General features: G+C 36.8%; 1 protein-coding gene across 5 annotated transcripts; it reads left to right on the forward strand.

The window, feature by feature from the left end:
* Positions 1 to 3974: 3974 nt before the first annotated feature.
* Positions 3975 to 22849, forward strand: LOC139125313 (bone morphogenetic protein 1-like). Of its 5 annotated transcripts, none has more exons than XM_070691410.1 (18): positions 3975 to 4107; positions 9899 to 9987; positions 10833 to 10975; positions 11548 to 11797; positions 12789 to 12971; positions 13556 to 13753; positions 14953 to 15078; positions 15384 to 15491; positions 16121 to 16246; positions 16335 to 16462; positions 16797 to 17057; positions 17383 to 17550; positions 17911 to 18131; positions 18390 to 18590; positions 19093 to 19230; positions 19908 to 19961; positions 20733 to 20824; positions 21430 to 22849. In XM_070691410.1, exons 2-11 carry the CDS (start codon positions 9927 to 9929, stop codon positions 16926 to 16928), a joined length of 1455 nt encoding a protein of 484 aa, XP_070547511.1. In that variant the 5' UTR covers positions 3975 to 4107; positions 9899 to 9926; the 3' UTR covers positions 16929 to 17057; positions 17383 to 17550; positions 17911 to 18131; positions 18390 to 18590; positions 19093 to 19230; positions 19908 to 19961; positions 20733 to 20824; positions 21430 to 22849. The 5 variants fall into 5 exon arrangements, with proteins under 5 accessions (XP_070547511.1, XP_070547514.1, XP_070547512.1 ...); XM_070691413.1 differs by having other exon boundaries at positions 3999 to 4107; positions 21501 to 21637; XM_070691411.1 differs by having other exon boundaries at positions 4003 to 4107; positions 20733 to 20803.
* The last annotated feature ends 635 nt before the right edge of the window (positions 22850 to 23484 follow it).

A 23484-nucleotide genomic window follows, 5' to 3' on the forward strand; every position in this document is an offset into this window, starting at 1 on the left:
TTTGTTTGTTTTTGTTTGTTTGTTTATTGTTAAAGTTAAGGCTTGTGGGTGATATAAAAATTCGAGTATGTTTTATCTACGGAATGGCAGATGACAAATATGATGATGAATGTATAAAATATGCCATGCAAATCTGTTGCGGAACATAAGGAAAGTAATCACTAATGATCAAAACCCGATACAGTAATCATGGTCGGAATAATAATAAATTGCAACGGGGTTGACGCTTTGCCTTTACATAATGTCAAATGATATTAGTTTTTGTGAAATATACCACTTGATAATATTACATAATACACACTGTTATTAATTTTTACATGTTTTGACAATTGTACACATTTATGGTGACAAGTGCAAAATAAAACTTGAGAAAATGAAATATATTGTCTCCTCTTCTAACAAATAACTTGATAGTGATCTGTTTTTTGTTCTTTTCAACAATATGCAGTGTCAATTGTTTCTACTTTGTTTTACATTATGTAGAGCATGATGTATGTCTTTCAATGCACGTCAAGCAAATCATGTGTGGTTACCTGGATGAGATGTCTGGCACCTGGAACAGTGATGGTTGTAAGGTAATGATTCAATGTCAATTGTTGAACGAACACGTTTAGCTCCTTTACTAATAATACTTTCGGTCATGAAAATGTGAACACATATGAAATAACTGTTGCCTTACCACAAGTAAGGTTTAATTTTGTTATTTCTAATACCAAAAGGGTAAAATATCTAGAATCAATGTAGAGAGACCTAGGCAGTGGCAGTCAACGGAAACTCATGAAACTTTTTTTCAGTGAATGTAGGACACACAGCACTTTAATAAAGTTACTATCTGAAACAATGATCCATTTTTTATTTATTCGCAGGTATCACCGGCTTCTAACTTGACCTCGACAGTTTGCCTTTGTGATCATCTGACAGCATTCGCGACAAGAGCAAACTAGGACAAAACACTTCGGCAAACGGTGGCCATTGTAATTTACACAGCACTATCAAGGGGACGGACGAGTCTTATGTACATGAGTAATAACATCAGAAATGAACACTTAATTCAACAATTCGACGATCAGTGTGTGATTTATAAACATTAATAAAGTGTAGAGTTCTGATGCATAGCAAAAGGTAGAGAGAAAATAAAAGAATAAATTGCGTAACACCCCTTTGAAAGCTGTATTACGTAGGCCTAATGGCATCGATTGGTTTATTAATTTAGCCAAGAAGATTTTAGACTACTTTTATGATTCTCAATTTGTCATTCCGAATGTATTGCCATACAATGCAGAAGTTGTTTTGACAGGTACATAGATTTTTTTAACAATGACATTGCAAATTGTACAACTTCTTAGCAAATCTAAAGCTTTAGTTAATATTAATAAGTTTTGTCATGTATTACATTGTGCTGTGTTACTATAAGTCTTTTTTTCTTGTTTGTCCTTGTATAATTGTAGCAAACCCAAGACACATTCCTCTCGAGTTTAATCGTTTTATATATTAAATAATAATAATAATAATAATAATAATAATAATAATAATAATAATAATAATAATAATAGTCATCATCATCATCATCCAATTCTTGTTATTAGATGCATTTACCCAATATCGACTGTTCGTGTGTTGTATAAGCATGAGTGTCATTTGTGCTGCCTGTCGAGTGTCTGACGCAGCACAAATGACACGAATGCTGATACGACGAAATGTACAGGCAATTTTTCAGCAATAAAGCACTCCCAGCGACGGTATACCACGAAATTTTGACTTATTTTTTCACGCAATATTTCCCCCTCCCACTCGATATACTTCTGTCGTGTGTCCTTGTTTCATTTATTTATCTTAAATGCTTCGTCACTTTAAAGTCATGTTGTATTATTCCTTATTATTAGTATATTTCGGCCATGGACGTGACTAGTTTGTAAGAACTATTTCCATTGTCCTCACCAGGGATGTTTAAACATGTTGATGACATACACTGTTGTAACTTGCTATTACCATTATTTATTTCTATTCTTTTCTGTACGATGTGTATTGTAACCTTTCCCCTGATGAAAATAAACAATTATATTTGCATTTCTTCTGCCTTGTTTTTATTACATTTTTATCTTTGAGTTACTTAAATGACAAGTTTAAAAGTTCAAGATAGTTCAAATGAATTTCTCTGAGATATATGGTCAGCTTATTTTCTTTTTAATACTTGTTCAGATTTTAAACAAAACTTTTTCATTGTAATTTATTTATGATTGCACAAGGTATATTTATGAGAAAAAAGCGTTCTCTGTTTGGAAATGCCAGTCATCAAGTGTGAAATCATAGTGTTATTTTTAATGGTTTGCTGAGAATCGTTACACGTATCGGTCACAATGTATAGTATCAAGAGGAAATTGTGAAGATGGTGACCATAAAACTGTTGCACATATATATAATTAAGAATATGAACACTATTCTGTGACTCTTTGGGAGAAAATGACCAAAATGTCAGAGCGATATCAAATACTTCAGGGTCTCCAGTGGCAAAGCTTATGCATCCCATCAACTACAATCAGCATGGTTAGCTAGCCATAGTACATTTTTACATTGATTTCAAGTCGTGGACTTACGAATGTGTGATTATCTTTGTGAACAAGGTGCAAGTTAATAAAACTATCTCACATCGAGGCTGTTATGATGTCTTATGTTTTGCGAGTATTTGAAGATGTATGCTGTAACTGTTGATTGTATGTGTAGATAGAAGTGTAAATATGCCAAGAAAACGTATAGGTCAAAGGTGAGTGGCAACATGCCAGACGGAAAAGTTACCAGTGTGTTGATCGGTGAATGTATCTGCCTCCGAATAGAGGCATTTGTACACTCTATCAAGTTAGCCTTTCTCAGATTGCAAATATATCGTGTAAAATTCGACCAGGATATTTCTGCAATCACGTGCTCAATGCTAGGATTGCGAAGGAGGCAGTGTCGCAAAGTAGGTAAACAGGCAAAGTTGATAAATGATCCGAAACATCAGTACGCCTTTGTACCATTATACTCTCGCCCTTTCATTTGCATTGAAAACAGTTACTTGTCTGTGGTGGCAGGTGTGACGGGGTGCAACGCATTACATCGGATAGGGCCCTGTGAGCTCACGGGGCACTTTTCAGCTGAAAACAGCGAAAACAGAATTCAGTTGAAATCGAAAGAAACGAAAAAAACGTCAGGAGTTACCTTTCCACACTCCATGACTGCTAACGATTGATTATGATTAACAACGACTGCTGGCATTAATTTTATGTTGTATTTACCCTTCTCGTTTTAGACACACAAAAGATGCAATATCACTCTGTCAGTGTTAATTCTGGCTAAGTTGAGGGGCTACTGTGCGATGTTTCTGAAACTTTCACTCGACAGGCTGGCTGAAAACTTACCGGTTGCTGCTATGAAATAATCAAGGAACCGATAAACCACACAATGGCCTTACTTTCAGATTGTTAAAGTTGGAGTTAACAATGACAATATGCAAGACTGCGATATGTAGTTCAAAAGCACTACTCTTAATAAAAATATTAAGTGACTAATATCTCATCCTCTGTCAGCGCACAATACTTATCATATAAGTTCATTGCCCGTTATTGTCCCAAAATTTGCATTTCTGAACATTTTAAAGCGCTCACCGCGAATTTATCAACTTATATTTTGTATAAACGTCCTTTCAGAAGAGGCGATTCTGGTGTGTTTAAATGTTTATTGAAGACAAACTGCTGACAGGTTTGAGAAGCACATACATTTTAAAACCTAATTAGGTAGACGATGGCATGTAAATGGTTCATATAGCGAACTATGGCATAATTGTATTAAGTTTCAAAACTTTAAATGAAATAAATAATAAAGGCCCCACTTGAAAGAATTGATTGCCGTTCGCCATCCAAGGAATTCCATATTATTAACTATGGAGAGGAACATTGTGTGAGAACAACTCCGGGGGCTCACGCTTGATGTTCTTAAGCACATTCCGGCCTGCAGGGGTCCTAAAACAAACACTTGAGGAATTTCTCTACCTATAAAGTCTTGTTTGATACACTGCCTGTGCAAACGTCTGAAGACGAAGAGATAGAACAAGGGGAAATATATCTCTAGGCGGTGAGTATGGTTACAGTTGTTATCCCTCTACATTTAACTTTATTGGACAATCACATCAAATTCCAGCTCGAACTTTCTCCTGGCAGCGTTGAATTCGTTCTATCGCCGTTCACATTTGTTTTTTGTTTAAACTATAGAACACCAGCTATATTATTTAAAGAAACAGTTTGAAAGCTGTTCTACTCATTTCCTGCAGAGAAGAATTGATGTAAATATGCTTCTTTGCACCAAATTGTTGCTGACTATTTGGATTAAACGCGAAATTATTCAATATCATTGCTTGATAATATTTTGACAGGAATCATAAACAAAACAGTCATTAACTTAATCATGCCAGTTTCCCCCGAGAATCCAGGGTAGGTGAAGCCTCTTGACAAAAAGAAGACTCTATTTAAAAGGCAGCATTCTGTGGTGAAACAGTGGCGTAAAAAACAGCATAGTAGGATTTTGTCTTTGAATTCTGAAATGCTCAACACATCAGACTTATTTGGCTGATTCACAGTCTCGACAAAGTGAAAAAGTTGTGGTTCTTGTAACAATTATGTTTCCATAGAAAGTGACATCAAGGGTTGGTAATTCCCCGTACAAAAATAGAATTGATTTCATCTGCTGTGACGTATAACAAGATGCTTCGAACCCTTGCCAAGGCCCCACTTCGACAAACAGCAAGAAAAGAATGTAAATAACTTTTATTCATCTTGCATTGACAACAAACCAAAGAGCCTGGACGCTCGACATACAATTACTATTACCGGGTACAACAATGACATTGTAAATGTGGCTAACCCATAACACGATTGAAACTAATTTGGGATAATTGGGTTTTCATATTTTTCAAATATCTCAAAAGTGTTAGGGGCCCTATAGCTGAATGTTTCAATATTACAAATTACTCATAAAAACAAGTGTATAATGTAAAAAGAAAAGCAGATGAGATTACAATTGTAGATAAAATCGGCAATACTACACCATCCAATTATCCCAAATTAGTTCCAATCGTGTTCCCATTAAAAAATATCCTATTTGTGTGAATTTGAGAGTTACCCGAGCATGCAGTCATAATTAGTACTCCATTTATGCAAGAATCTCCTTCTTCGCATACTGAAATCTCCCTATTAATGACCAAGCATTTGTTTACCAGTATCTTCAAAGGATATTTGAATATTTCCTGTGCAAAAATTGCCTCCAAAAATGATTTTAGAAAGGAATTTTGAACTAAAAGCCACATCTTTTCAGGTTTAATCATGTCATTCGCTATAGGCAGACTACACGCTCAGTGTTAACTCCAGAAATATAGAAAGCATGCTGACTCGAATTTTAGAACTTATGTAAGGACGACAAAGTAGAGAAAATGTGGTATCTTAGTCAAATCAGTGTACATTTGCAGGGACGATTATTTGACGACGTGTCTGGAATCAATGCTTTGCGCTACATGTATTCTCTTTTATGTAGGTAACATTGAATATGGTTTCATCCATTCCTTAGTTTTTATTTTTCCCGCTATAGCAATTTTTCAATCTCTGGAGATGCTCTCACGATATATTACCTTAGCTAACATCCTAGCCAAAAGTCTAATTATTATAAATAATCAAAGGTAAATTCTGAAAACGACTGTAATGATCGCAAAGATCTTGGGCAAGGAAGTAAATGAATGTCCGCCCGTTGCGACAGACCCTGCGCTTAGTAAACATTACGAGATGGGACTTTCCAGCACCGTACAAATACAAGGATGACAACAATGGAGGTTCAACATAAGAAAGGTCGTAACATAATGGAAACAAGAACGTCACTAGACTCTTGAAGACGGACCCTTTACTTTGTTACCGATTCAAGTGAGCTTAACTATAAAAAGTGTCAAACATATTATTGAACAAAAGAAAGTGCGAACAATATAAGACTGCAGAAAGTTAAGGGTTAAGTAAAGTAAGAACTACCTTAGGATTATAACTTTTGAACTGATCGATCGATTTCGCAAAATCATACATGCCAGAAAATCCCAAGAGAGTTTGACCGAATGACCTCGCTGTTAATTTTATGCAGGAAATTACAATAACAATGCTTGGTCGAATGACGCAGTGCCTTGAGGGTGGGATCGCCAGTGGTATAGGGGGAGGAGTACCTTCCCGATGGTGATAAGTGGTGCAGATTACCGTCGCCTAGGTGACTGGCGTATACGCATGCAAAAGACATCTATGGTTGATTTCCTGGTGACCAGTCGAATGGCAGAGTTGCAAATACCTGGACTGAACCATTTGGTTTTTTGTGGGTGTCGGTGGTACTTTGACAATAAAAGTAAAGATGCACAGATATTGAGTTTATTGTCTTATTATGAGCGACCAGTATTTCCAACAGCATGAATTACGTGCATTTGCCCTAGAAGAAATAAATAATTTCGAATAAAACATCGCGAATGTAACCACATTCCCTAAGCTTGACGTACACTTAAGTGCCCCAAAGAACCATGGAATCACCAGACTTTCGATCGAAGAGATGAGTTTTGCCAAACCGCGTGTACAGAAAAATTGGCAGATGACTTTATTTTTAGAATCATAGACAGTATAGCGAGATGTAAAAAATGTGAAAGAGGCTCTCCACGTAACTATCCTAAATGTTTTTGTGTAGAGTTTGTGTTTGATTCGTTTGGAAGATGTGTTCCTACATTCTTATCCGATTGTGTGTGTTAATAAAATGTTTGTTTCGCTTTGGATATTTGTAGAGAAGTTTGGATTAGTGTGTACGGTAATGATTTGTTTGTGTGGGGAAAGCTTATGGCGAGACGCAGCCGGACCTATGTTGTTACAAAAGTTGATAAAGTCGCCCTTTGACGTTCGCGTTTCGAAACCCGAGTGTGGTTTCTCATCAGTCGCAGTGTTGATTCATTCCTTAGTTTGTGTATGTGAAAATTATTTTAATGCATTTTAGTGGTCTTGGTTTTCGATAAGCGAGGCAAGTATTTGGTCACGTTGTGAGTCCGTTTGGTGGTTCGGTTTGTTTGTTCTATGTTTCTTTACTTCGGTAAATTTTGTTTTGACTGGTGTGTCTTTTAGATTTTTGCGGAGGTTTGTGAATTTTTAGGCAATAAGTACCACTGCGGGGTACGGATTTTATGTTTATTGGATCAAGATACTTACAAGTATCCTGGTTGATGTGCTTGTTCTCGTACATTTTGATTAATAGTTCGTTTACTTTGTTTACTGTTTGTTCTGGCTTGTTGTGTATAATACTGAGTGTTGCGTAATTGCCTTTCGCATTCGAGTACGTAATCGTTTGTGTTGACAATGACGAAAACCCGACCCTTGTCGAGGTTTTTTTTTTCCCGAAATTTGTCTATTGTTTGCAAGCTGGTTTATCGCGATTCTTTTAGCGCGCGACATGTTTTGTTTACTTGTTTGAAATGGTATCTCTAGAAGTGCGAGTTTAGCAGCTTCAGATAGCTTTCAAGGTTTTGTTTTTTGTTGTTCGTGGAGCCCAATTTGACTTTTCTTTGAATTGGTGTTGTTGCGATTGTTTGTGTCTCACGACGTAGCGTAGTCAAATTTTATGACTTTATTTGTTGAAATCCTGAGGTGGTTTTATTCTGTTTGGTTTTGTTGGTGTCCGAATTAATTTTAAGGCTTTTGCCTAGTACTATTTTACGGAGTTTCATAGTTTGAGCGATGATAGGTTGTTGTTGAATTTCATGTTGCTGTCGGCTTTTCTTTGGAAACAGCTGATTTATTTCCACTGCCATTTTTTCTGTTACGTTACGGTGATTGTTTATTTTGTATTTAATGTTGTGTTACAGTTGTTTGTTATGTGTACGATTTTTGTTTGTGTGTTCTATGTAATTTTATGTTTTTTTTAGTAGTTCTCTTTTTGGAGTATTTGGTGGCCCTGAAAAGGGCCGCATGGTATGGGTTTTTGTTAGCGCTTGGCGCGTTTGTTTTGGCGATAAGCCTAGCTTTTTTATGCTTCTTTTCGCCGATTCGATGTGCTTGGTGAGTAGGTGTTTGCCGCCTTCTTGTCACTGTGTGTGCGTACATGGACGGTCTGCATAGCCCTTGAATGTGGTCTCGATTTTACAATCAAACTTACAATTTAGGAGTATATATCAAACTGATAGATGATTTGTTTTCACATGGGTTCACAAAATTTTACGACTCGGACTTAGACTTGGTTCAAGTCGGTGAATTTAAAAAAATAAAATCACTTATAATAGTTTCTCTTGTGTCTCTCCGATTTCGTACAAACCTATCCGGAATTGGCAGCTCACGCCAGGTTTTCCCAGCGATTGAATGCGTCACGTTTGAGTCTGCGCAGTAGTGAGTTAGTTTCTGCCGGATTCTGTGATTCCGGGTGAAACTCCGCTGTATAGTGTTCACTCCACTCATTGCGTCAACTCACGCGCGCGTTTCACATAAGGGCAGAATAAAAATCATTGCGTTCATTCCACTCAAACATTCACAAATCACAGACTTGAACCAAGTCTAGGCTCGGACTATGATTTTACAAGTTTCTATAAAAAGTATAAGGCGCGGGGTATTATATATTGACTGATTACTGCAGCTATGATAGGCTACATTCAGGACGGGCAGTAATTAGTAGGCAAAATAGGTGGTTTTCACCGTGGGCAGAACTCGGTGCAATGATACTGAGCATTAATAGTAAGCCTGTCACCTTGAAGGTAATGCTGTAGCTGAAAGAAGGACTTCAAACGCAGATGGTACAAACAACACCACAAGTGAAACGTACACATAGAAATACACGCGTTCCTACGTTGTGCCCACCCGGGCCACGCGATTAAAGTATGACTGATAATGCTGGATAGTGTTAATTGGGTCGGTAAACAGTCAATTAATAGTTTAATTGACTACCTGGGTGATTGGCAGGTCGTGTCTAACGACGCATATGCAAAGCAGGCCAAAAGACAAAAGCCCCCAAAGATATTGACAGCTGGCCAGGGGTCACCATGAATACGTAATGACGCTTCACTACGCAGAAACTGCGTAGTCAAGCCCTTCTTAACCGGTCAAACTCTCTTGGCATTTTCCCTCATGTGGTGAAACAAAACATGTTTTGAAGGCTGATATACCAATTTTACCAATTTTTACCTTGGGGGCGAAAATAGAGCTAGTCGTAACTGCCCTCCCACTGACATACACGGAAAATGTGCCCTCCCACTGAATTTTGATTCCCACTGCCCTCCAGCATCTAAGGTTTGCCCGCTCTCCACTCCCCTCAACAATACAAACTCTCCACTGCCCTTTCCCCACCACTGGCATTCCCCTCGCCCACTTGATGTCCAATAGGGGAGCTAAATCAACACAAAACCGTGCCAGCAGCTTGCAGTATACCTTTGTTTGCTCCCCTCTACTTTAGGCGCTAAATCTTCCCTCCAGTTCTCGTTCCCATAGTAAAAGCGTTTTCTTCCCACCCACTGAAAATAATGAAATCTCTTCCCTATCCGAAGTAAATATCGATTTTTTTCTCCCCGCTTGCTGATCATTTTGTAATTTACTTGGCAGCTGAAAAATGCGTACGAACACTTTTTCACGAACAGCTTAGTTTGCGACACCTGTTTATAGGAAAACCCAATCCAACGTCTCAGCTACTATGTCCCTTTAACATAACTTCAGATTTCGATGGATTTAGAGAAACTTTTAAGTATCGTCCAGTTGTGACATTAATTATTGTACTACTGACCTTGTATTTTTGATTTTTCACGTTGCTCCTGACGTTTAACTTTTTATTTTTCATGTCGTGCTTTTCTCTGATTTCACATTTCCTCCTTTTTATCGCTTATATCATACAGTTCATGAGTATTAAACTATGAAGAAGAAATGGAGCATCTATTGTTTCTCGTTATACTGTTCAGCGTTGGAACTTCACAGTTTAAGACTGGTAGGTGATTGTTGGAGGTGCAATTTAATGACTGGGTTACACTGTTTTCATTGATAACACGCCATATGACAATTCTGAAAGCACGTCGCAATCATTGCCAGGATAAGTAAAGTGACTAGAAGCACATGGGTTAAAATGTGACGTCAGAAGGTATTTACCCACAGCTCTATTTCGAAAAGCGCCTGGTCGTGTATAGAATGCTGTCTGCAGTTTAGAAACAATGGCGTGAGGTCAAGGAAAGAAGCACAGGGGCAGCACACCTCTGACAAAAGGGTAGCATTATCCTCTGATGTAGGGCGAGAGTGTTGCGGTAGTGACAACAGGAGTAAAGTGCGGCAAAAAACCAAGTTGCATGGCATAAAAGGGTATATTTTATTTTTGTGACGTCACAGAAAAATATACCTACATGGAACTCGCCCGGGGAACTTCTTGTAGTTTATTGTTGAAGAGCAAATATCAAAGCATACCTGAACAGCTTGAGTGCACGGCATGGTATTACCTAGCCTTCATTCGGGTTACAGCGAAAGGCCAATTTATTACTCTCCGCGCGGCGCGTGTAAACATATCTAAATCGGTGTTGCCCAGGGCCTATGGAATTAGCAATGTATTTATGGTAATACACGGCCCGTTGAGATAACTAATCAGTGTTGTAGCGCTAGCCTTTATTACCAAACTGTTGATGTTCATTTTTGAAACGCCATGGCTATACCAAAGAGCGCATACCCGTCTAGAGAGCAGATTAAAATGTAATTAAATTCTGAAAAAACTCACCATATATATTAATCAATATCAGTGTTAACAAACTTGACCCAATATATCATTTTTAAACTTCTCTTGTCTCAAAGATGCGGTAGCTGCCCAAACATGTGATCTTTCCTTGTCCGGAGATTCAGGGACTTTCAACTCACCAAAGTATCCTGACGATTATGATTCAAACACTGACTATTCTTACTGTATATCTAGTCAGGACGATAACAAAGCAATACAGGTGAGTAACACTGGTGTATGAGCGAACTTGAAGTTCCGCTTGGTCATATGACGGCACATACTGGGTGTCATATTAACGACATTAGTGTTGTAAATGTCTTGCGGAGACGTCTCTGAAAGGTTTGTGTCAACAAGGTTTGTTTGTCATGCCGTCAATGTGCAGTCAAAGATCTGACGATAGGTCATGTGAGCGTTTCCTTTTCAAAACGCCCAGATGTTTTGTTGCCCATCCTTTGTTTACGAGTCTATTCATTCTGTTGCCATACACACTATTTGACCCTTCTTTCTCCAAAGAGCTCGGTGTACTTCCGTCATGTTGACCTCGTATTGAATTCATACACCGGCATACTTCTTTGTGTAATGCGACAATTAAGTTTTACGGGCCCTACTTGAACTAGTTTGTCGTAGAAAGAGGATTAAGTAGGTAAAGGAAAAGGCAGAAGGACAGCGCCATCTTTCAGCAAACTAATGCGAACACCCTCGTTTGAAATGCTACTAAAACAAATCCAGTTCTTTAGACTCATATATATGGTTGACATGTGATGGCTTCCAATATTACGATTGTATTTTCAGTTAGCTTTCCAAACTTTCTCAGTGGATGGATCGTCAGAAAACTGTCAAACGGACTATGTGAAGGTTCACGATGGACCCAATGCAAATTCTCCACTGCTTGGAAGGTTTTGCGGGGACGAGCTGCCGAACATAGTCTACTCTACAGGGTCGACTTTATTTGTCGATTTCCACAGTGATCACTACCAGACCAAGCAAGGATTCAATGCAACATACAGGGCAGTTGATTACAGATACCCTATGACATTTTCAGGTATAAATAATTAATATTCCAAGGAAAACGATGTAATTATTTCTAAATTACACAGAAATCCTTGAACGGGAGTCTATTTGGCAGACAGGCTGGGTGACATAAACACAAACACAGGTGCACTGAAACAAACACACAAGTGACATGACATGTCCTTTAGGGGAATATCCTCAGAAAATCACAGCTGAAGCTTGGTGATATCCCCGGATAATTCCTTCTGGAAAACATCAAATTACCTCGTTATACATGGTAAAACGACATTTAGAAATGTACATTATTCTAAGCTGTAAAAAATACTCAAGCGGTTCAAAGTGAATTCACGATCAGCTGGCAAACGTCCAGATGTAATTGTTGCGGACTCACTTGACTGGAATGCGATTAATCATTTTATAAAATTTATATTACTCTCTTATGTTAATTTTTCTCTTGTTCAACGGTATGTGGTCTATTCTTCATAGTGATGCTAAGTTTCTTTTATGCGTATGTTCAACTAATAGATTCACTGAACATCTCTTATATTATCCTATGTACGATAGACTTCTGCCCTCTATTGGAATGAGGTCAATAAAAAATTCAGTAAATATAAAACGACGTTGTTATGGCATAAACCTGTTCAAATGCACTGTATAGTACCAGTATAGGCACATTTGTGATCTCTACTGCAATGAATAGCTATCCGAGCTATCCAATCATAACCTTTAGAATACCTGTTCGTAATGAATGAGAAAAGAAGAAACAGTTGCTGAAGTGATTTTCATTAGTCAAAATCATAAACAAACAATCATTTTATTGTCGTATCTCCCTCGGACTGTGCATTCCATTGGCGGTATCAGATTTATTCACAGAATAAAGTTCATATGATACTTAAATATGCATAATAACGTCGCCGATTTCCATAGAAGTCGTGAATTTTCAGTAAATGTTTGATCTCTAATATTAACTCGGAACTTGTGATACCTATGCATCAAGTAAGTTTTTAAATAAATTTAAACAGTTTGCAGGGATGCGACCGCCAGTTCAGTGTACGGATTCGTTCAATCACATACCGGCTACCCAAGTCCAAATTACCCAATGGAGTCCATGTGTGACATCGCAATCAAGACTATTGGAAATTTCACCGGCATTTATCTGCAGATCATAGATGTAAATATAGAGCAAAAACGTTCTTCTGATGGAGGTATGTGACGTAATTAGTGTTGATTACGAAGGGAAGCCACATATCGTTTTATACCTTTGTTAGTGATGCTGTATATCGAATCGATCAATGTGGTTTTATGATATGGAGAAACATGGCGAGACATCGGTGAATCGATAGCGCTTTGACCCTGGTCATGTGATCTGGGTCCCTGGAATGTGTTTGTTTAAATTCTGTATAATATATTTTATTATATGTTTGCTTTTATTTAATCGAGATCTTTGTTTATATACATCCGGTAGCCTGCATATGTTTTTTATTTGTAAATAATATGAAGATCTCTAAGTCAGAGATCTGACATAGGCAAAAGTAATTCTACAATCGACACATTTTTGTATGCCTGTCGACAACTTCCTCAGAATACTTAACGCCGATATAAATGAAAATTGTCATGCTTTATACCCTCTCGAGTATCACGATTTTGTTAAAATAAAACTATAAACATGTTATCGGCCTTTATCTTGTGGAATCCAATACATACATAACATGAAGGACCTTGTTATATAATGTTTGACACTCCAACCACCTCGCTTACCTTAACTCCTACATCTATGGTCGTTTGGCAGAATGTCTACGAACAGACGAATATATCCTGGTCAAAGATGGCGTCAATGGACCAGAGCTTGGAGTTGTTTGCGATATGGATGGACAAGTTTTGTTCTCTTCGGACACTGGAACTCTATTCATCCAATTTTACATGGAGAGAGTCAGAGTCCATCTTGCGTACGGGTTTTTGGCCCGCTATTCTCAGTACTACATCGCCGGTGAGTTAAATAAAACCAAATGCATAAATAGATTAATTCAATGATGAATGTATAATATCATTACTGATGAACAGCTATCACAGGCAAGAATATTAAATTATTAGAAACATATCGCTTCATATTCCAGCAGTAATACTTCTAAAAGAATTACGAAAACAACCAGCAGCGTTATGCACACATGACTTTTACAAGTCAAAGCTATATCGGTTTAAATACCTTAAAGGGGAAGTTCACCAAGGATGAGTTTTACATATGTGCTAGCTTTGTGGTCACTTACCCCGGAAAAGCTATTTTCGCCATTCATAACTTGCAAGATTTTTTTTACAAAAAACGATAGAAATAGTACAGGAAGTTGCACATGTAATTTGAATCATGGGAAAAAGAGCCAAGCTTGGAGCTTGCATAATATGGTATGGAAGGGACCATTTTCCCATGGGTATGGCATTGTACACTCACCCTTGCTTAAACCAGGCTGTGCGTATTTACATAATTTTTGTTTATACTGAGTATCCTTGCATAAACAATGAATCACTTATAATAAACTTTCCACTGTCAGATTTTGTGTTGCTGTTTACTACTGTGTTACCGTAAGTGGACAATGTGGGGGCCATACCCGTCCGAAGATGGTCCCTTCTGTATCTCATTATGCAAGCTCCAAGTTTGGAGCTTTTTTCCCATGATTCAAATTACATGGGCAACTTCCTGTACTATTTTATCGTTTTTTGTAAAAAATCCTGCGAGTTATAAATGGTTAAAATAGTTTTTTTCTGGGTAAATGACCACAGAGCTACCACATATGTAAAAATCATCCTAGGTGAACTTCCCCTTTAATAATGGATTATACATCTTTTTTCCATTATGACGTATATTCAATAAGCAACAAACCACATTGAGACGGGTTACTACGATATTTTGTCCGGCTCAAGACATGTGTGAATCAAACGGGATATCCCCTTGAACAAATTCAAAAGAGAACTCGTGTTTTCCAACAGTGCTATTTCAATGAAAGACGTACTATTATTGCAGCAACCTCTCGATCGCTTTGTCTACGCCATCAATGTGGCTGAAATATATAAAACCGTATAAGGCGAAATCTTGTTAATCACGTTGTGGTTATGAAAAACCGTTGTAGTCTCCAATAATATACACATTAACCTTGTTCTGGAGATTCATTGACTTTCAATTTTTAATTATTACAGCCAATCAGGGCGTGTGTCCTACTGAACAAGGTCTGTTCCTCTGTGGAAATGGAAGATGCATGTCATCACGTGTTCAATGTGATAATTATAATGACTGCGGTGATAACACAGATGAGTATTTATGTGGTATGTTTCACCCATTTATTCGCTGTCTTTGGTATACCATCAAATCGCTACAGTGTAGCTGTATTTGTTTACAGTCGGAAAAAAAACTGATCGATGGTTTCTTTAATATGTATAGTAAGTATGCATTTGTAAATGTAATATATATATATATATATATATATATATATATATATATATATATATATATATATATATATATATATACATACCTCAAATAATAGTTTTTAATATGTCGTTACATATTCTAGTACCTTGGCTTTTGTAAGTCCCTATGTATTTCAGTAATGTCTTGATCTCTTTCGCAGAAAACTGTGCCCTTGGTACTTGTGTAAATGGTGCTACCTGCATCGACCAAGTTAATGGATTCACTTGCGAATGTGCTAGTGGTTTCTATGGACTACACTGCGAATATGGTGAGGTTAATCATATTGTTACATAGCCTCGTCAGTTATGTGGCTTTTTCTGGCACCGTATGGTCGGAAAACGTCAGTTATGGTCATTTGTGGCTAAATTGGAAATGATTATGCCACTGTCACTGGTTTAAATCTTAGTGATATAAACATATTTAACCTTACAAGGAATATCGGTAACAAATGTCATAGTGAGGCGCTGTCAACAGGAAATTACAAAAGTGTCCGCATTTAGTCCGTATGCCCGTTAATATTACATCCTGTTCCATTTTGTTACTGGTTGTGCTATTGATACATAGATGGGAAATAATATTGTAATTCTGTTCTCAGAGTGAGAGTGAGAGAGTAAGAAACAGACAGATAGACAGACATATAGACAGACAGATAGACAGACAGACAGACAGACAGACAGACAGACAGAGTGACAGAGTGACAGAGTAACAGAGACAGAGAGAGCTAGAGATTGAGAGGGAGAGCAAGGTTAGCTTTTACGTGGAAACTTATGCCCTTAAAATTTTACGTTTGCACCGACCCTTGCGTGTGCCCTATTGAAGTATGCATTTGTATATTTAGATTTTAAACAAAACGTTACAAAAAAAGTTATTTTTATAAGTCATCTCTTTGCTTTGCAGGAATCACGACATCAAATGAGTGTATGTCTCAGCCTTGTCAAAATGGTGGAACATGCGAAGACGGTTTCGGAGCTTACACATGCACTTGCTTGAAAGGGTTTGAGGGACAAAACTGTGAACACAAAGGTAAGCATGTTTGTCGAGAGCTCGGCCCTGGGTTTGTTGGTGATTGATACTTACTGAACTCTCCATAACGTATTCTCTTTATTGTTAGACACCTGTGACGAAGATCTTACTATTTTGGAATACACGGTAATTACGTCACCAAATCACCCTCATGAATACGATACCTACACTTACTGTAACTATAAAGTCAATACATCTAAGAACAAACTGATTGAGGTGAGTTATGATCTTCTTTGAATTCATGACAAAACTGCGTATGGACTCCATAACATGTTTGATGAAATGATGAATTTTTGTTGTTACTCTTATATTAACGAATTCTTTTTGGCTACATAACACTAATAGTTTTATGAAATAATATGCTCTATATTGATTTAGTGGCCCGATTTACCATAGTCTAAAACAATTTTAAAATACCGAGTGCGCTCGTCGAATCAGAACGACTTTTGGCGAGACTCACATGTTGATGCATAAAGACGAAACGAATGTTTTAACTATATTTGATCAGTGTTCGTCAATTTCATAGGCTGGAACGTACAATTTGTTTTAGATTGATTCCATCATGCTTGATGTGGAAAACTCGCCCGGTTGTTCAAAAGACAGCGTCGCCATATACGATGGCGTCGATACAAACAGCCCTTTACTTGGAGTCTTCTGTGGCAATCAAATCCTCAAACCCTAAGGACCAGTAGCAACAGTGTCTTCATCCGCTTTGTGTCTGATGGGACTGTGACTGGGAAAGGTTACGAAATCAAACTCGTCCCGATAGTCGACAATGGATTACATTCCTCGACAAGGACTAACTACTCCAGTGAGTAAATAAGATTTATATCGTATACCTTCTTGTTAAAATGACCTCGAGATTTTTCTTCTCTGTCTGTATTTAAAAAAAATAATTCTTACCCCTTTTTGGGAGAGGCACATTGTTCCTTTTAAAACGGACCTTTTAAGAAGGTTAAATGGAAATACGCCAGCTTAGAATATTAAATTACTTTCCGGTGATGCATTTCATCTATTGACAGTGGTGTTATTCTTTGATGTACACATTGTTACACGAGTTCTCCGTTGTTAAACGTTAGCCTTTTCTACATGCATCTGCAAGGTGACAATTGATATTGTATCTTCTTTCCGTACAGTAATTGAAGATGCAGAAATCAAGGCAAAAGGTGGCTTTATAAATCTACACCGACATGGCACTTACGTTCGGTCTCGTTCTTATAATCTTTCATTAACAACGGAGGATAAGTATTTGAAGAATCACCTGAACTTTCATTACGTCACCCTCTCAGGAGTCCTTGATCCAGGTAATAAGTAACATGACTCCTCCAGTTTTGATATTTAGAATTAAATTTTTTTCATAAATTACTCTCAGCCATTTCTCTTGCAAGCTTGTAAATCAGGGTCACTCAATAGAGGTCTTGTCTCTAGTACTGGTACTTGTTTGTTGTCTATCTGTGATGTGTTGTTTTTGTTACATCGATCTTGTCACCACGGAACCTATGACCGTGATGTAGATTATGGCTTTTTATGTTCTAAATTATAAGAAGGTAAAACCACATATTTCTTTCTGGTCCAAAGTGCTTTACTCTTCATACATGTCGCAATTCTTGATCAGTTATTTTTTTAATTAACATTATCGTTCCATATCTTCCCGAAATGAACAGACCCAGCATGCAATGTTGATGTCAATACAGGGCGAAATGGAGCAGATATAGCAGACGTTAACAGTATCAACGATGTCAGCGTAACCGATGCCCATGAATGCTGTGAGTTGTGCAGGGAACAGCAGAGTGTTTGTAAGTCATACGCGTACGACAAGGTTTACAAACATTGTTGGTTGAAAATAGAACACCACGACCAACAGCATCAGACCAGTTTGACTCAGGTAAATCCGCGACTTTTTATGCCCTCATTCATTCTCAGTTTTTTCCTCATTTTTCATTTGGATGAAATATATTTGTGGATATTTGAAAATATAAACTTATTTGAAGCCGTGCAAAATCAAACTTATAACTGTCAGTAGCATAATAACCACAACACATAATAACCACAACAAATAGTAGCCATTTCCGATTTTCACTTGATAATCATGAAAGTCACTGTCTCTCCGTTACAGTCATATTCTACAATGTTTGTCTTTCAGGCATCACCACACACTGTGATGACAAACGTGAACGTGTACACGTGTACGAGAATAATATTCTTGTTGGAATAGTTTGCGACGGGGACCAAGGATCATCTTTTGATATACACGGCAACTTGACACTTGTGTTACATGTGACTGATGAACTGGTGGAAGATGAGAGGAAATTACTGGCAGGCTACACACTTTACACTAACGCAGGTAACTTATGATTTAGTGGGTCACTTTTACTATCACATTTCTGAGTACTCAACATGTACATTAATTAAGTCAATAGAGTATTTCAATTGTGATCTAAAAATAGTAATATAAATAGAAAATTCAAGTAGACAATTAGAACATATTTCGTTTTCTCCATATTTATATTATTTCAAATGTTCTACATAATTGACGAAGATTTATACTGGTAAACAATCAGTGTGTTTAATAGTCAATTCGTAGAATATTTATTCGTCAGTTCTGAATAGACATTTTGTTGTATTGTTACGTCATCATTCCCTAAAATTACAACTGTTACCGTGACCACAAATATTATATCGATATTGCGTCATTCACGTTACTTAATCTCATCCTACAATCCCCGGCTCCACTGATAAGCGATGGCGATAAGACACTTAAGCTCATTTCAATATGTAGGATATCGTGTGCAATTTCCTAATGTCCAATCAGGTCCATAAATCTGATTTCTATTTTTGTGGAGCAGATAAAAATGGTTTCTGCCCTAGCGCTGATGACTTCCTGTGTGACAACAATCGATGTATACCGAGGTATCTTACTGCAGACTTTTTCGACCACTGTGGCGATGGATCTGATATTCCACATACAACTACAGATTATGCTGGTAAGAATTAAAAACAGTCATCGGACAAATCATGATCTGTTTGACAGACTCTCTTATAAAAATTATATATTCTGTATTTTTAGCGTGGAAAGGGTCTACATTCTATTTCAACTGAAATTATTTTGATCATTGTCATTATGTGTTTCGGTATAACAATGATCCTTCTCGGATTTACATCGCTTATATTTTTTACAGCCAGGTGATGTTTTAGTCGCAACGACATACAGTTATATTTTAAATAGCGTGTTACAATCGAATAAAGGCAATACTTGTTCCAGTTTATCAGTTCAACCACATTCATATTAACATGTGGTTTCTGTGAAAACGATCGAGTAGAGGTAGAAGAATGTAGCTGGTGTCGACTGCTTTATTTTAGAATGACAATCAGCAATCTGACAGGACAAATTTCATCAATTTAACCAGACACAGCAAAGTTGATAACAGAGATGAAAATTTTTATTGAGAATAAAGTATCAAAGTATCACCAGACGGTATAACAAGTGATTCCAAATTTACACAAAATCCATATTCGTCGATAGTCTTTATTATTAGTAAAACCTATTCATGTATTTGTTCTCCCAATTTAGAAACTTCTTCGTACTCAGATACTATACATCTCGAAAAATAATTTATTGCACTGGATACATTCATCTTTGTTTGTTTGTTTTTTGCTACAGAAACATCTACGACGGGTTTTGACAACAGTAGCGAATTAGTTTATTTATCAGCCGGTAAGTCACTTACCTGTTAATGATTATCCTTTATTTCATGAAGTAATTTTGAAGACAATTCTTGGTTGGTCACATAGTATATTCTAAGAAATAGGAATACAGTCTTAACTTCTTTATAGAATCTATTAATTTAAAGTATACGATTTATGGTTGATAAATAATATAATTTCAACAACATTTAACCATGAATTAGTTGATAAAAAGATATTCAGCTCACACCATGCATGATTCATTTCAATAATCGGCCTTAGATATCACTAATATTTCGAAAAAATTATCATTTCGATCATTTTAATATTTTCAGTTTAACTAAGAAACCTTAAGGCTTATATGATTGTACAGACTTATTAAGCTATGTAATATTTTCACGACAGTGTATTGATTGACCAGGATGTGTGAAATAACGATGTTGCTACGTTCTAGGCGTGGAAAAATGATACAGCAAACATCAAAGTAATTAAACATGAATACCCCTATTATTGTTTTCTACAAATAAAAAAACATCATTTTGCCTCGACATGAAAGACGAAAAGTAGAAAATTCATGTCCGGGCATAAGAACTGGCGCCATACAATGTCACGATTACAGCCAATCTGATTAAAATCACATGTAAAGTACGGCGACGTCTCTGTACTTGCGCGGTTTTCTTGCTGTCGTCTCTCACTACAGAGAAAACCGCGCAAGTACAGAGACGTCGCCGTACTCTACATCTGATTTTAATCAGATTGGATTACAGATAGGCTAATCAGTCGATATTCTTTCTCTGTACAGCACAACAATTGTACATATCTTTAGGAGTCGCCTTTCTACTGGTAGCCATCTGTGTGGTTGTGACATCATATGTGAGTAATGTGGACTAAGTTGTAAGTACTTTGACTCAAATAGAAAAATACATGTCCCTGTGACATAAAAGAAAACAACTAACATTAACTAGTTTCCCCGACCGTGGTTACTACTAATAGTATAATTTTAATATGCTGAATGCGTTAGTGCGCAACGAACTTTTTGTAAAATCTTTCAGTAACATTTGATAGCATTCAACTATGGCACTCTTGTATTGAGTCCATTGTATACAAACATTTTGAGAAAGGGATGGATCAGAATATGTGAACACTCCTGTAATTATTATATCAAATCTCTATGTATGTGATGTACTCATTTTGTCTATAAAGCCCTTTCCATGTACACGCAGTCTTAATCATTGTACATGCTGGATGTTAGCATATGCGATACTTTTGATGATTGCTGTCAGGTTATCACGGTTCATTGACCAGTTTTAATCATTCAGAAGAAATCTTTGAGGCAATAGTGTGCCCTTTCATATTTCGGAGCAAATATTTTACGTGCAATGCTGCGCTTTTGTAACCCATCAGGGAAATCACATATCACAAGATCATGTAGTATTTTTGAAGATATGAACGTTTACTAACCTATCCTTGTGTTCTTGTGGAAATATTTCACATTTCAGTGCCTTTGCAGACACTTTGATAAGCTACCTAACTGTCTACATCGTATCCTGCTCAATTATGGCATATTCAGACTGATGGCCGACAAATACGGAACGGGTGGAAGGGAACAATCTATTCCTGAAATCCAGGATCACAGTTTAGACGAGGAAAAACCTGTAATCTCGATAGTTCTGAAGTGTGAACATTTAAAACAGAAAACGACGTCCGTGTGACATATCCTGGCTTTGAGTGTCAGCATAGAAAGACTGTTGTCATATTGAATTTCGGAGATTGTTCCCCGCAAAGCAATTCCGTATTTTATATAGAATAGCTTGGAATGGTCATTTTGTGGTACATATCGTATTATTTCCATATATCATCAGCATATTAATGTATTTAATAGTTGATAAAATATTGTAGTCAAGAAGACCGCGTGGTATAAAACGTCACCAATCGGCTATTGGTATTGACGTGGCCGATCCTAAATTTACATATGAGTAAACTTTACTCATATGTAAATTTAGGATCGGCCACGCCAAAAGGAAATACTTTTGTTACATTCTTATTGTTGATCGTACATACATCACATATACGTAGGACACAATAATCACCGGTTCAGTATACTTACGTATATTTACATGGAACACAATACTAATTGCATACGGAGCGTATCTTTGTATATGGAACATTCCAATATGATACGCGTAGAGTATTTCTTTGCAGATCATAAGTATACGTAATGAAGATCTTTGCACACCAGGTGTACACTGTACTTATGCATATTATTAGTATACTTACGTGTATTCTGAACGTATTTGACACATGTACAGAATCAGTGAATGTGTATATGTTTTTGTATATCAAGCATTTTATTTTACCCAGTGAAAAGTTCAAGTATCTCTGTTTCTAAGATTACATAAATATTCATATGGTATCATGTGTTTTCAAACGTCGTTTTTGTATTCGTTCTAAACGGTTCTAAGTGCGCGACTGAAGCTTAGCGTTTGATATATGTGCCTTTTATATATTTGAATGAGTACTTCTATCTATTTGTGATGATTGTCCAAATTTTAGTTTACTTCAGGTTCGTTTATACAGAACTAGAGTATTATTTACAGCATAGAAAATAGAGACGTAACAGCTTTGCTAAAATGTAAAACAGGAAAAATTATTCACATTTGGTCTTTGTTCAAAAGCTCACTTTAGATTTTTTCACATGTTATTCGGGTCATATATTGTGTATTTGTGATTTTTGTATTTGGTTAAACGTTTAAGTTTCAATTGAATTCAATACTACCAAATTTATGTTCATGTTAAATGGTTGATTACCAAACACGTCTTTCAAATATATTTATTATCCAACAGATCTGAATTACCCATCCGCTGTATTAACTTGAAAGAAAATTAAATGGTCTTCTGTGAAAATTTCAAGAACAATAAGTGGTCTTCTGTGTATTTCTTACTATGCTGAAAGCTCGCACGTGTGTCAGTTGTGGTACATCGGGAATATGCCACGGTTCTTTGTACGTCTCGACCAATCAGGTTGCTGCATTTGCGCCATAATGTACTGGTATGATATTATATGATTCAATTACTTTAGTTTAAACATCTTTTAAGTAAAACGATATTCTGATATTAAAAAAAAAAAACTTAAGATTTCCCTTTTCAAACGTGATGTAAGATATAATTATGTTATATATTTCATGATTATCAAATTATCTTCATGGTTTAATCTCAATTAGCATCAAACTAAACACCATATTTGAAAATAATTCGTGTTAGGATTCCTACGCATGTCGAAGGCATATCCTCTCGATTGTTTTTCTTTAAATGTCAATCACCGCTACGTGCTTATGCTGAAAATTTATTAAAATGTCAGTAAATTATTATTGTACCACTGTCCGATAATCAGCTTTAGTACATAAAGCTCCCCCTTTCGTCCGACTATATAACGACGGAGCGATACGGTGAGGGCGTTGTTTTTTGTTGTGAAAAGGGTCTGCTGGGTTCATGGTACGCTGTTTGTGGTGCTTAGCACTACCATTTTATTGAGTTGGCCCATAGACCCTCGGGAA

Source organism: Ptychodera flava, assembly GCF_041260155.1.
Source record: "Ptychodera flava strain L36383 chromosome 3 unlocalized genomic scaffold, AS_Pfla_20210202 Scaffold_25__1_contigs__length_14229661_pilon, whole genome shotgun sequence".
Lineage (NCBI taxonomy): Eukaryota > Metazoa > Hemichordata > Enteropneusta > Ptychoderidae > Ptychodera > Ptychodera flava.

Coding starts and splice junctions, on each gene's coding strand:
- LOC139125313 (XM_070691410.1), top strand. CDS start 9,927: ATGGAGCATCTATTGTTTCTCGTTATACTGTTCAGCGTTGGAACTTCA. Junction 16,247..16,334: donor ACAAAACTGTGAACACAAAG/GTAAGCATGTTT, acceptor CTTTATTGTTAG/ACACCTGTGACGAAGATCTT. Junction 16,463..16,796: donor CTAAGAACAAACTGATTGAG/GTGAGTTATGAT, acceptor AATTTGTTTTAG/ATTGATTCCATCATGCTTGA.